Source organism: Carcharhinus amblyrhynchos, chromosome 7 (assembly GCF_965287045.1).
Source record: "Carcharhinus amblyrhynchos chromosome 7, sCarAmb.v2.hapA, whole genome shotgun sequence".
Classification (NCBI taxonomy): domain Eukaryota; kingdom Metazoa; phylum Chordata; class Chondrichthyes; order Carcharhiniformes; family Carcharhinidae; genus Carcharhinus; species Carcharhinus amblyrhynchos.
The window spans coordinates 79,285,666-79,297,553 of record NC_137330.1 but is presented as its reverse complement, the minus strand read 5'-3'; the positions used below and the strand labels follow the sequence as shown (position 1 = coordinate 79,297,553).

Below are 11,888 nucleotides of genomic sequence, written 5' to 3'. Positions count from 1 at the left end.
AGCAAGACCAATGATTCTGTTCTGGGTGATTAATGCAGAATAATTTGTTCTGCAAAGCTGAGCGTCTTTGGAGCCTGTTAGTAGTACGCCTCCTTCGATGGGCTACTTAAAAAAATATTATGCACCATTTCTGAACGAGATAATTAGATCGCATTTCATGCATTAATGTGAAAAGTGACTGAAGTGAGTTTGCTTCTGAGCCTTTGGGTTTCTCAGTTTAGGGATCGTGCTGCAAAAGGGCAAGTGCTAAAGTCAGAATACTTTAACCAATAATTATCTTTCATGTACCCACATTAAACCCTTTAAACACATAAACTTTACTATCAGTTCATCTCCGAGTCCACCTGAGCTTTTGTCTTGTTTTTAATGGGAATTATAACTTTTCGCTTTATACACGGTGTGGAATTTTAGAGACGCTCCCTGAACTGGGGGAGCCGGAGCAAGAACCTCCGATGATTCATAAATTCTGGACCAATCACAGGGCCGCTGACCAGTGGCACGGACCAATCGCTAGCGGAGAGTGTGCGCATGCGTCACCCCAACGCGGGAAGCAGGAAAAGAAACAAGCAGAGAACGTAAAGGAGGAAGAGCAGACACAGAGGTACAGCTCATAGACACGGGGGCTGGGGCTCAGACACCAGCACCTATCATATAAACAGGAGCTGGTCACTTAGACGGGATGGTCACTTAAAACAGGGGCTGGTTACTTAGATCGGAACTGGTCACTTAGACAGTGGCTGCTTACTTAGATAGGAACTGGTGACCTAGACAGGGGCTGACCACTTAGGCTGGCTACTTCGATAGGAACTGGTCACTTGGACAGGAGCTGATTACTTAGGGCCTAAATGCTTAGACGGGGCTGATCACTTAGAATGATACAATCCCTACCTACAGTGCAGAAGGAGGCCATATGATCCATCAAGTTTGGACCAACTCAACAAAGCACATAGATAAGTGCTGTCACCTAAATACAGACTGGTCGTTTAGATCCCAGCTGGTCACTTAGACAGGGGCTGGTCATTTAGATGGGCTGGTCATTTAGACCCAGGCTGATCATTTACACAGGGCCTGTCAGATAAACAAAGGCTGAGAGAGGCACTGAGCAGACAGATGGGCTGACCATGTAGACAAAAGATGAGATACTGATGCAGCTCATATCAAGAAAGACCTTTTATATAGATTGAGGCACTGATATAGAGATACTGATAATATGTACAGATGCTAGTCAGAGTTAGCACAGTTGATCATACATAAAGATAGAGGTACAGATCATAAGCACAGGTCGTATATGTAGGGATGATGTGGAGATGCTGGTCTTGGACTGGAGTAAACACAGTAAGAAGTTTCGTAACACCAAGTTAAAGTCCAAAAGGTTTATTTGCTAGCAAAAGCCACTAGCTTTCGGAGCGCTGCTCCTTCGTCAGGTAAGTGGGAGTTCTGTTCACAAACAGGGCATATATAGACACAAACTCAATTTACAAAGTAATGGTTGGAATGCGAGTCTTTACAAGTAATCAAGCCTTAAAGATACAGACAATGTGAGCGGAAAGAGGGTTAAGCACAGGTTAAAGAGATGGGTATTGTCTCCAGACAGGACTGTTAGTGAGATTTTGCAAGCCCAGGAAAGTCGTGGGATTACAGATAGTGTGACATGAACCCAGGATCCCAGTTGAGGCCATCATCGTGTGTGGAACTTAGCTATCAGTTTCTGCTCAGCGACTCTGCACTGTTGTGTGTCGTGAAGGCCGCCTTAGAGAACGCTTACCCCAAGATCAGAGGCCGAATGCCCGTGATTGCTGAAGTGTTCCCCAACAGGAAGGGAACACTCTTGCCTGGTGATTGTCGAGCAGTGTTCATTCATCTGTTGTCATAGTGTCTACGTGGTCTCCCTTATGTACCAGGCCTCAGGGCATCCTTTCCTGCAGTGTACCAAATAGATAACTGTTGTCGACCTGATACGCTGCAAGAAAGGATGCCCCAGGGCCTGGTACATTGGGGAGACCATGCAGAAGCTACAACGGATGAACGAACATTGCTCGACAATCACCAGGCAAGACTGTTCTTTTCCTTTTGGGGAACATTTCAGCGGTCACAGGCATTCGGCCTCTGATCTTCGGGTAAGCACTCTCCAAGGCGGCCTTCATGACACACAACAGCACAGAGTCGCTGAGCAGAGACTGATAGCCAAGTTCCGCACACATGAGGATGGCCTCAACCGGGATCTTGGGTTCATGTCACACTATATGTAATCCCCATGACTTGTTTGGGCTTACAAGATCTCACTAACAGTCCTGTCTGGAGACAATACACATCTCTTTAACCTGTGCTTAACGCTCTCTCCACTCGCATTGTCTGTACCTTTAAGACTTGATTACCTGTAAGGACTCACATTGCAACTATTATTTTGTAAATTGAGTTTGTGTCTTTATATACCCTGTTTTTGAACTGAAATCTCACTTACCTGATGAAGGAGCAGCACTTTCCTTTGCAGCAGCAAGGCATGGACAACTTATGCAAGCTGAGAAAAGTGGCTAAGTAGCTTCCACCTCTGTTGCTTCCGAAAAAGCATAGGCATCTCCCAGCAAGACACACACACACCCCTACCAGGGCAGGCAGGACGGGAAACATCAGGAGAAGAATGTCTGCAAGCACGACTGGGTTTGGAATTGATAATGGGAATTCCTCCTGCTGACCAGAGTACCCAGAGACAAACAGTCTGGAAGGGTGTGCAAGTGGAAGGCAAAAGACGTGACCAGATGGTGGAAAAGGGAGAAACATAAGTTGATATTGGACTAATGCTCAGATGTAGAAGAGATTACCACTTACGAATTGCCCTCTACAGCCATAACCAATGATGTTCAATCCAGAATAATACAGTCCAACGCTCAAATGCCTAAATTATGTTATTTCCTCGCAATGTATTTCAAGAATAAGTATGTATGTGTGACATCAGTGATCTTTCTATGGCTTTGTAGCAAAATGTTGGCAGTGTGCTAACTGGCAGGTAAAACAGTTAATAATGGAATTCATCTACAATGTGTTTTCTAGGAAAATGGATGATAACTTTGGGGGATCTCTAACTCCTCCTGTCTCTCCATATGTGATCGAAATGATGGACACAGATATGGAGTGCTGCAGACCTCCTTGTTTCTCCTGCATCTTGGGCCAACGGGATGGGGGTAAATCCTTCTCTGCTGATGGCTATCTGACAAGTGGATCCCTTAACCGGTGGGTAAAATGTGAACTGTATTGTGTTACATTTCTGTTGGGTAGAGATTCAAAACTCAGATTTAACTCTCCGTAGTCTGGAATACAGTTTGAGTAATGCATCTCAGGAAATATATTTTATCTTGGAGTAGGTATGGTGCAGGTTCACTAGAATTATGACAGGGATTAAAAGTTTAAATTATGAAAACAGGATGGAAAACCTAGGTTGTGTCCTGCTGAGTTTGGAAGGTCGAGGAGTAATAAAATTGACATATTTAAAATCAGGAGAGCACTTGATTGGATAGATACCAAGAAACTGTTCTTTGGTAGAGCAAGAATGAATAATTGTAAAATTAGAACTAAGCCATTTAGGAGTGAAATTAGAAAGCAGTTTATCACATGACATGTTTCAATTTTTTGGCATCAATTTAGTTTTACTGGCAAAGTTTATATGGTGCCCAAAAAGAACTTGATAAATTATCTGTTTTGTTCTGAGAGTAAGTATTATTCATAAGTTCATAAGGTAAAGGAGCAGAATTAAGCTATTTGGCCCATCGGGCCTGCTCCGCCATTTGATTACGTCTGATATGCTTCACATCCCTATTTTCCTGCCTTCTCCCCTTAACCCTTCAACTCATTACCAATTAAAAATCTGTCTAACTCCTCCTTAAGTACTCACAGTCCCAGCAACCACTGCCCTTTGGGGTAGCAAATTCCACAGATACACAACCCTTTGGGAGAACTAGTTTCTCTTCAACTCTGTTTTAAATTTGCCACTCCTTATCCTAAGACTATGACCCCTCATCCTAGAATGCCCCACCAGCAGAAGCATCCACTCCACATCTACTTTATCTGTACCTTTCATTTCATCATCTTATATACCATAATTTGATCTCCCCCTCATTCTTCTAAATCTAGAGAGTATAGGCCTAAACTGTTCAAACTCTCTTCAATTAATTTTTGGTATTTTCCATATGCTTCGAATTTGGCATCAATATGTACAAAGACATTTCAGTGCTTAATTTTCTTGTGCAATAATGTATTTGAATTACAGGTGGGATTAATTTCCTCAATCAAAATAGCAAACACTTTTTAAAAAATTATGTAAAGCTGCTTGGTTTTTCAGTCAGAGTTCATTAGGGTTAATTATCATTGTGACTCCCTGGGTGGTAACATGTTGTAGTCTACTGTAGAACTCACCCATTTTGAAATCAGTGCAGTAAAAAACTGGGTTGTTCTCCAATAGATAGGTGATCCTCTCCAATAGATTACCACCCAGGGTACTCAAGGTAATGATTAACCTTGCAGTCCTGTTTAAGGCTCGTTAAGATTTGTCATACTGGGCACAAACCTACATTTTACTGATCAGAGTTTTATTTTGAATTTAAAACTGCTGTTACCTAGACGTGTGTTTGTCGACTGTTAGCTGCATTCTCTGAACTTTAGGGGTGAGGCTTTGAAATTTCAAAATAATTTAATGCCCAACTTAGATTCCTGTGATTTGTTTGGAAGTTATGATTACATTGATACTATTTGCTCATTGTGTATTTTAAGATTGCTCCTAAGATTGGATCCTTCTCCCACCGGTTACGAAGCTGACACAGTGGACATTTTTGGTTTTCAGTGGGTGACTGAAATGGCACTTGTCGAATCTCCCAAACTTCTGTTTGGCTTACTGAGGTATGAGTACTTCAATTACAATTGTGATTTAATAATTTTTGTAAGATTGATTTGCTAGTTTCTGTGTTGTATTCCTGTTATCCTAAACATGAACTATTTTTCCAGTAAATAGTTTTGAATGCAATATTGCCATTGGACGCATTGTGCACTCTGTTGATTAATGCCCATGAAAAATGTGGTGTTGCTCATGGCTCACCTGACTCAGATGTAATGCCATGAGTAGGGATGTTTGAACGCTTGTAGGGTATTGATACTTTGAGGGCATTCCTCAAGTATTTCTACTATCCTTCTAGGAATCTTCTGCCATGACTGAGTTCCAAATAGAACAGTTGATTCAAGAACCTGGTGCTAGGCTTACAAGCGAACCTAGGCTGCTAAGCACAACAGACTAAGGAGAATAATTAAATTTGGAGGGGGGAAAATGCATGAATTAGAACAGCGCAGAGATCTCAGAAGCCTGTCAGGCTGGAGATGATAATAGCGATAGGATGGAGTTGGGCCATGGAAGGATCTGAAAAAAAAAGAATTTTAAACTGAGACATTGTTGGACTGGGTACCAACTTAGGCCAGCAAGGACAAGGATTGACCTGAAAGATGTTTATAACTTCAGATGGACCATTCCTTCATAAATATTACACAAAATGGTGACAGGAAGTAAGGTTTTGTGAACAGGAAATTCATACTATTTGCAAGATTATAAATGTGACATTTCATATATCTATTACAAGTTTAAGGCCTTACCTTTGGTATTTTATTAAGCTCTGTGGCACCAATTGCTTCTGTAAGCAGATTCAGCACACTGTATGTGATAGAGTTACACATTAGCACAATCTACGGCAGTGATCTCCAAATAGTCAATCACAGTCAATAGGTTGATCCTGGAGTCTCAAAGTCAATTGTCTTTAGCTGCCAAACTGCTGCCAGGAATGCGCGGGAATTGGGTTTCTTGCGATGATGAGTGAATCAACTCATTGACTGATGAACCATGCCCAAAATGCATGAAACTCATTTTTCTCATGATGCCAAGTGAATCAACTCATAGACTGTTGAATCATAGGCACAAAAATGTGGACTAAGCTGGATGAAGACAAAATGATGAACGAGGAACCAGGGACCTTTGCGAGGGCAAAAACCCACCATTTCCACTAGCAATGGGAAAGTGTATTTCTTTTTATGAATGTCAAAGGCATGACTGTTTGTCTCATTTGCCAACAAGAGAGTGTAGCCTTGAATAAAAGAGGTAATTTGGAATGGCATCCAGACAATGCATGCAAAATTTCACGAAAGTTTACCTTTAAACAGCGCCATTTGGATAAAGAAAGTTGGGAAGTTAAAGGGAATGTTGTAAGTTCAGCAGTCACTCTTTTCAAGGCCAGTAAAGAAGCATCTTTTCACGTTAGCCATATGCTGGCAAAACAGTTTATCACGGAGGCTTTGATGTTGCGGCAGACAACATCTTGTACAAAAGTTTTAAAAACAAAGGTAAAATTAACACAGCTACCAAGAGCATGCTGCTTGGTACTTTAACAGTAACCACAAGAGTAGAATTGTTGTGCAAGATGTGTCTCAGCAAATACACCAAGACCTATCAGGCCGTGAATATTTCTCAACGCTGTTTGATGAGCCAGTGGATATGATGGATATGGCCCAGTTGATTGTTTTTGTTCATGTGGCGTTAAAGATGCAACAACGAAGGGGGACTTCCTCACTTTTTTGCTACTCAAAGAGAGGACAGGGAGCCAAGGTACCTACAATTTAAATGGTATATGACTAAGGAAAGCATTCTGATCAAGAAACTGGTTTCAATCACAACTGATGGTGCATCGCCAATGCTGGGTATCAATGCAGGCTTTGTTGCACTTTGCATAAGTGAATTCCCCCAACCCAAGGACAGCTTCTTCCCTGCTGCCATCAGACTTTTGAATGGTCCTGTCATATATTAAGCAGATCTTTCTCTTCACTTTATTGGTAACTGCAACACTACATTCTGCACCCTCCCCTTTCCTTCTACTCTGTGCACTGTCTGAGGATTCAGAGTAGACCATTTAAGATGGAGACGAGGAGATACTTCTTCATCCAAAAAGTGGTGAGCCTGTGGAATTCATTACCACAGGAAGTAGTTGATGCCAAGACGTTGAATGTATTGAAGAGGTGGCTGGATATAGCACTTGAGGTGAACGTGATCAAAAGTTATGGGGAAAAAGCAGGATTAGGCTATTGAGTTAGTTGGTTAGCTGTGATCGTAATGAATGGCAGAGCAGGCTTGAAGGGCCAAGTAGCCTCCTCCTGCTCCTATCTTCAATGTTTCTCAGTTTAGTCTGAATGGAATGTTTTGTCTGTGTTGCGCACAAGAAACAATACTTTTCACTGTATCCCAATGCACGTGACAGTAATAAATCAGAGCTGATCAATTATCACCACCAACAAGCAGTAGCGAGTAGCGTCATTGTAATTACAAGATCGTCATCTCAATTTGCGCCAGCGCTCTGCAACAACATTTGTTCAAACTGTTACTCCATGAGCTTGATGCCATCTATGGTGAGCTAATCCTTCATGCAGACAGGAGGTGGTTAAGTCGAGGAAATGTCACCTGTGGGGGCGGCAGTGGTTAGCATTGCTGCTTCACAGCACCAGGGACCCAGGCTCGATTCCCAGTCACTCCCTGTGTGGAGTTCTCCCTGTGCCTGCGTGGGTTTCCTTCAGGTGCTCAGGTTTCCTCCCACATTCTGAAAGACATGCTGGTTAGGTGCTGGACTGTGGTGACTAGGGGAATTTCTCAGTAGCTTCATTGCAGTGTTAATGTAAGCTTTACTTGTGACTAATAAATAAACTTTAAACGGGCTTAAATTAGAAAAGATGTAAAGTGAGCTGTCAGATAAAGCGTGGTTGCTACACTTGGCGTAACTTTGTCGTAAATGCAAAATTGAGTGAGCTGAACCTTAAGCTCCAGAGGAGGGACAGAAACTTGTCACACATGATTAGAGCAGTGAATATGTTCAGGTTGGAAATGGCACTTATGTCTGCCTTTTTCCTCAGTCGAGGTCCCCCCCCACTCTGTGGTTGACAGGCATTTATTTGGGTTTGACCCACTTTCTGTACCTCTGTCCTCACCGTTTGCCCTCCTGCTAGAGCCCTGATAAGGGTCCCCCTTGTCCTTACATTTCACCCCATCATCCTATGGCAACTCCAGCATGATGCCACCATGAAACTCATTTTCCAACCCCCCCGACTTCTCCGTCAACACCGCATGGACTGCTCCCTCCATGACATGCTGGTCCACTCCTCCATCACTGCCAATTCCTCATCTCCTCCCACGCCACCTTCCTGTGTAATCGCAGAAGGTGCAACACCTGCCCCTTTACTTCCATCTCAGCATTCAAGGCCCCAAATACTCCTTTCAGGTTAAGCAGCATTTCACTTGCACCTCCTTCAATTTGGTCTAATTTGTTGCTCCCATTGCAGTCTCCTCTAACCTGGGGAGGCTAAAAGTAGACTGTGTGACCACTTTGCAGAACTTTTTTGCTCAGTCCGCAAGCATGATTTCAACCTTCCTATTGCTTGCCATTTGAACCCAGCATTTTCCTCTCGTGTCCACATGCCCATTCTTGGCCTGTCACAATGTTCTAGTGATGCTCAATGCAAACTGGAGGAGCAGCACCTCATCATCTGATTAGACATGTTACAACCTTCGGCACTCAACATTGAGTTCAACAACTTTAGACTGTGGTCTTTTTTCTCCACTTTGACTCTTTTTTTAAATCCAAAAATGTTTTTTATTCCAATGTAAACTCCATCTTCCTCTACTGGGTCATCTGTCATTCGTTCTTAAGTTTTGCTTTTGCTGAGCACTGACTTCTGCTTCCCCATTAACACATGCATGCCACTTTTAGCACCTGCCATAGTCCTTCACACTGCCATTAACATTGCCACTGTCTTGTGCCCTACATACCTTTGTTGTAATCTCTCCTAGCTCCTGCCTATCACTGACCTTTTACTTCTATGCTATGAGTAATCCATCGCAGTTTTCTCTTGTGTCAGCTCTGAAGAAGAGTCATACAACTCAAAACTTTAACACTGTTCCTCGCTCCGCAGATGCTGTCAGACGTGCTGAGGTTTTCCAGCATTCGTAAAAGCGGATAGCCCTGTGCGGTAGCCAAATTTTCACCTGAAATGTGAAATCTTAGAGTCTAGTTGCCCATGTCCAAACACAAGTGTGGGTTTATATGTCAAGTATAAGCGTGCGTGCTAAGTGTTAAAGAAAGGATAATTTTCCTGGATCCTTGTGATTTTCGAAACAAGGTACAGTTTAGGTGGGTGGAGATGGGTCGACAACAACTTGTATTTGGCATTTCCCACTAACAATTGGGCTTTGTTCTAAATCAGAATCACAGGAAAAATTGGGCATGAAACATACTGTATTTGTAAAATTTGTATTGAGTATTTTAATTTCTTTTTGTTAAATTGAGCACATGAAGATGATTATAATCCTGGTCTGTGTATTAGTTTATTGTCCTTGCCTGAAATTTCATTTGCGTAAATAATTCAGCAAGCCAAACCTTTTGTAATCCAGTTGTGCGTATTAGTATTTGTACCTGGCCTTCAACTAAACTGATCACAAATGATTTTTGAAACACGAACACAAAGGAGACTTAATTTAAAGCAATCTACATTTGTTCTTTTTCAGGCAACAGATCAGCCGTTTAGAAAGCTTGGCACAGACTGGTTCATGTGATTTTGGCAAGTATACAACTGATTGAATGTTTCTTTTCTCTTCCTGACTGATTGATGAAACATGTTTGTCACTGGTGTCCAGTTAAGCGATCACTCCTTTGTATTTAGTAGCCGACCTTACTAGTTTGAGCCAAGTATGAAAATATCAATACTTGTATGAATATACAAGTGTGAGGGCAGGATTGATTTATTACCAGCGAATCGCAGTGGAAAGACTGAGTCAGGTTTCTAATAGATTCACGTTTCACTAATTTACTCCTGGAACGTTAACATTGTCTGTTTTATTACTGATCATTGATTTGCTCATTGCACAGCATTCTTCCTCTGGCACGCAGCTTCATTTTGTTTTAATGGTTGCCACTTCTTTGTTTTCAGTGGAAGCTGCGTGTAATTTATCTGTGTGGATGTGTTGTGATTGTTGCTTATTACTTGACAAATCTGCAGTGCCACAATTGTTAATCTTTCATTGGGGACGTCACTCTGAATCTTTGATACTTAACACATTAGGGAAGGCGGAAAAGAGGACAAGACTGGTTGGCCACTATCTCTTTGATTTCCAACTCAGTTCAAATTATCTTCTAGTGTTTGGAAGAAAATATAATTTCTCTGCTGGCCATAAGTGTTCAAAATGAAATGAATTTGTCTTAACAGCTCCAAATGGGAAGCAGTGGCAAAAATAAATAGGGGAAACAGTTCGCTTTGAGGGTATTTTTCCAGACATTACTATTTCCCTTTAAGTTCTGTCTGGAAATCTGGAAGTACAGACTATTATTTTCTCTTAAAAGCCAGATGCTGTTTAGGGCTGTAGTTGCTCTTTTACTAGAGGAGCAATTGTTTTTGTTTAGCTTTGTTATATTAGATAACTGCAAGCAGCAGAACATATCCCTGTTTGGCAAATGGTGATTATTGAATTGACTGGTGAGATAGTTGAGTTGAGTTGGCTAGCTGTTCTACTTCTAGCTAACCTAGTTAGCTATGCAAACTATATCAAACTACAAGGTAACTTTGGCTGCACTTAACTGCACAGGAAATTATGGCACAGGAAAATGTGACTGACACACTGGAGCAATGCAGAATGAACATCATGAAGATGATGGGTGCAATTTTTCTCTCCCGCCCACCCACAGGAATCACAGCGGGCAGGACATGGACCATGCAAAGGCTTGTTGGCCTTGAGTGGGATCTTCTGGCCTTGGGGCAAGCATGGCTGGAAAATCCTATCCAATGTCAGCCCAAAGACGTTGGGCTGAATCTGGCAGGGAACCTATTTCTGGGGTCTTGTCTGCATACAGTCAATGAGGTGTGGATGTCATTTCCTGTCCTCATGTAGTTGAGCAGCTGGGGAGAGGGGGCAGTCTCAGGAAAATTTGCTGTCTCACATCTGAGTCAGACTGCAGATAGATCCAGGCTCTGCATAAGCAGTAGTGATTAAAATGTTCACATCAAGTTTGGAACAGAGCTCTTTATTAAAATATATATAGTAGGATCCTGACGAGTATAGTCAAGGAACCTACTATATCTGGTTCAAGAGGATGCCATGAAAACCTGGGAATTGCCTGTTTCTAAGTGGGTAGCCGGTGGGGATTTGCAGATGGATCAGGTGGACAGGGTGGTGCCTGGTCCTCCTACATTCATTTATGTTTTGTCCGAAAAAATGAATGAGATGGGAATCAATTTGTTTTCTGGTCTTTTAATGATAAATGTGCCACAGTGATATTTAAACAGGCAAGCTTACAGGAAGGCATCTTTAAATGCAATTCAATGTATTCGATTTTGTTTTCCAAGCCCTGGGAATAAATACTGGACTATATTTTTCTGTACCAGGACTTCCACCAGCATCTGCTCCTAGTTAAATTTAACCTCGCCTTGCCCTTTTTCTGCTTGGAAAATTGTTAAAAGTGCAAGATTATAGTGTCACAAAAAGAGAAATCCATGGCAGGGAGACCCAGGCCAGGCAGGTAGCCTGGTGGTGTCAGGGATGGGAGGGTGGGATCACTTTTGGGAGCTCTTTGTGCCCACTCAAAGTACTCCTCAATCTCTCCCAAGGTCATCTGACCCTGTGACAGTTCTTTATGAGCCCCCTCATCCTCAGATGTGCTCCAGAGCTGCTGAATTGCCTAGCTAGTCGCAGTCTGCTGGACTTTGCCAAAGATGAAAGGATAGTTTTAGTGGATGGGCTGAAGCTAATTCAGAGTACATTGCACTCAGTGTGAATTGCAGGATTGGGTGATGGAGCTGAGATCCGTACTAGGTTGTTGTGTGTTGCCATG

General features: G+C 42.3%; 1 protein-coding gene across 1 annotated transcript in view; it reads left to right on the top strand.

Annotated features, from left to right (window-relative positions):
- The first annotated feature begins 569 nt into the window (after positions 1-569).
- Positions 570-11,888, top strand: part of mms22l (MMS22-like, DNA repair protein) — a 130,673-nt gene continuing 119,354 nt past the window's right edge. Inside the window, exons 1-4 of the mRNA XM_080193342.1 lie at positions 570-601; positions 3,049-3,228; positions 4,762-4,887; positions 9,572-9,624. Of these exons, the coding sequence (XP_080049468.1) occupies positions 3,053-3,228; positions 4,762-4,887; positions 9,572-9,624 (355 nt within the window). The 5' untranslated portion in view covers positions 570-601; positions 3,049-3,052. The remainder of the gene's footprint in view (positions 602-3,048; positions 3,229-4,761; positions 4,888-9,571; positions 9,625-11,888) is intronic.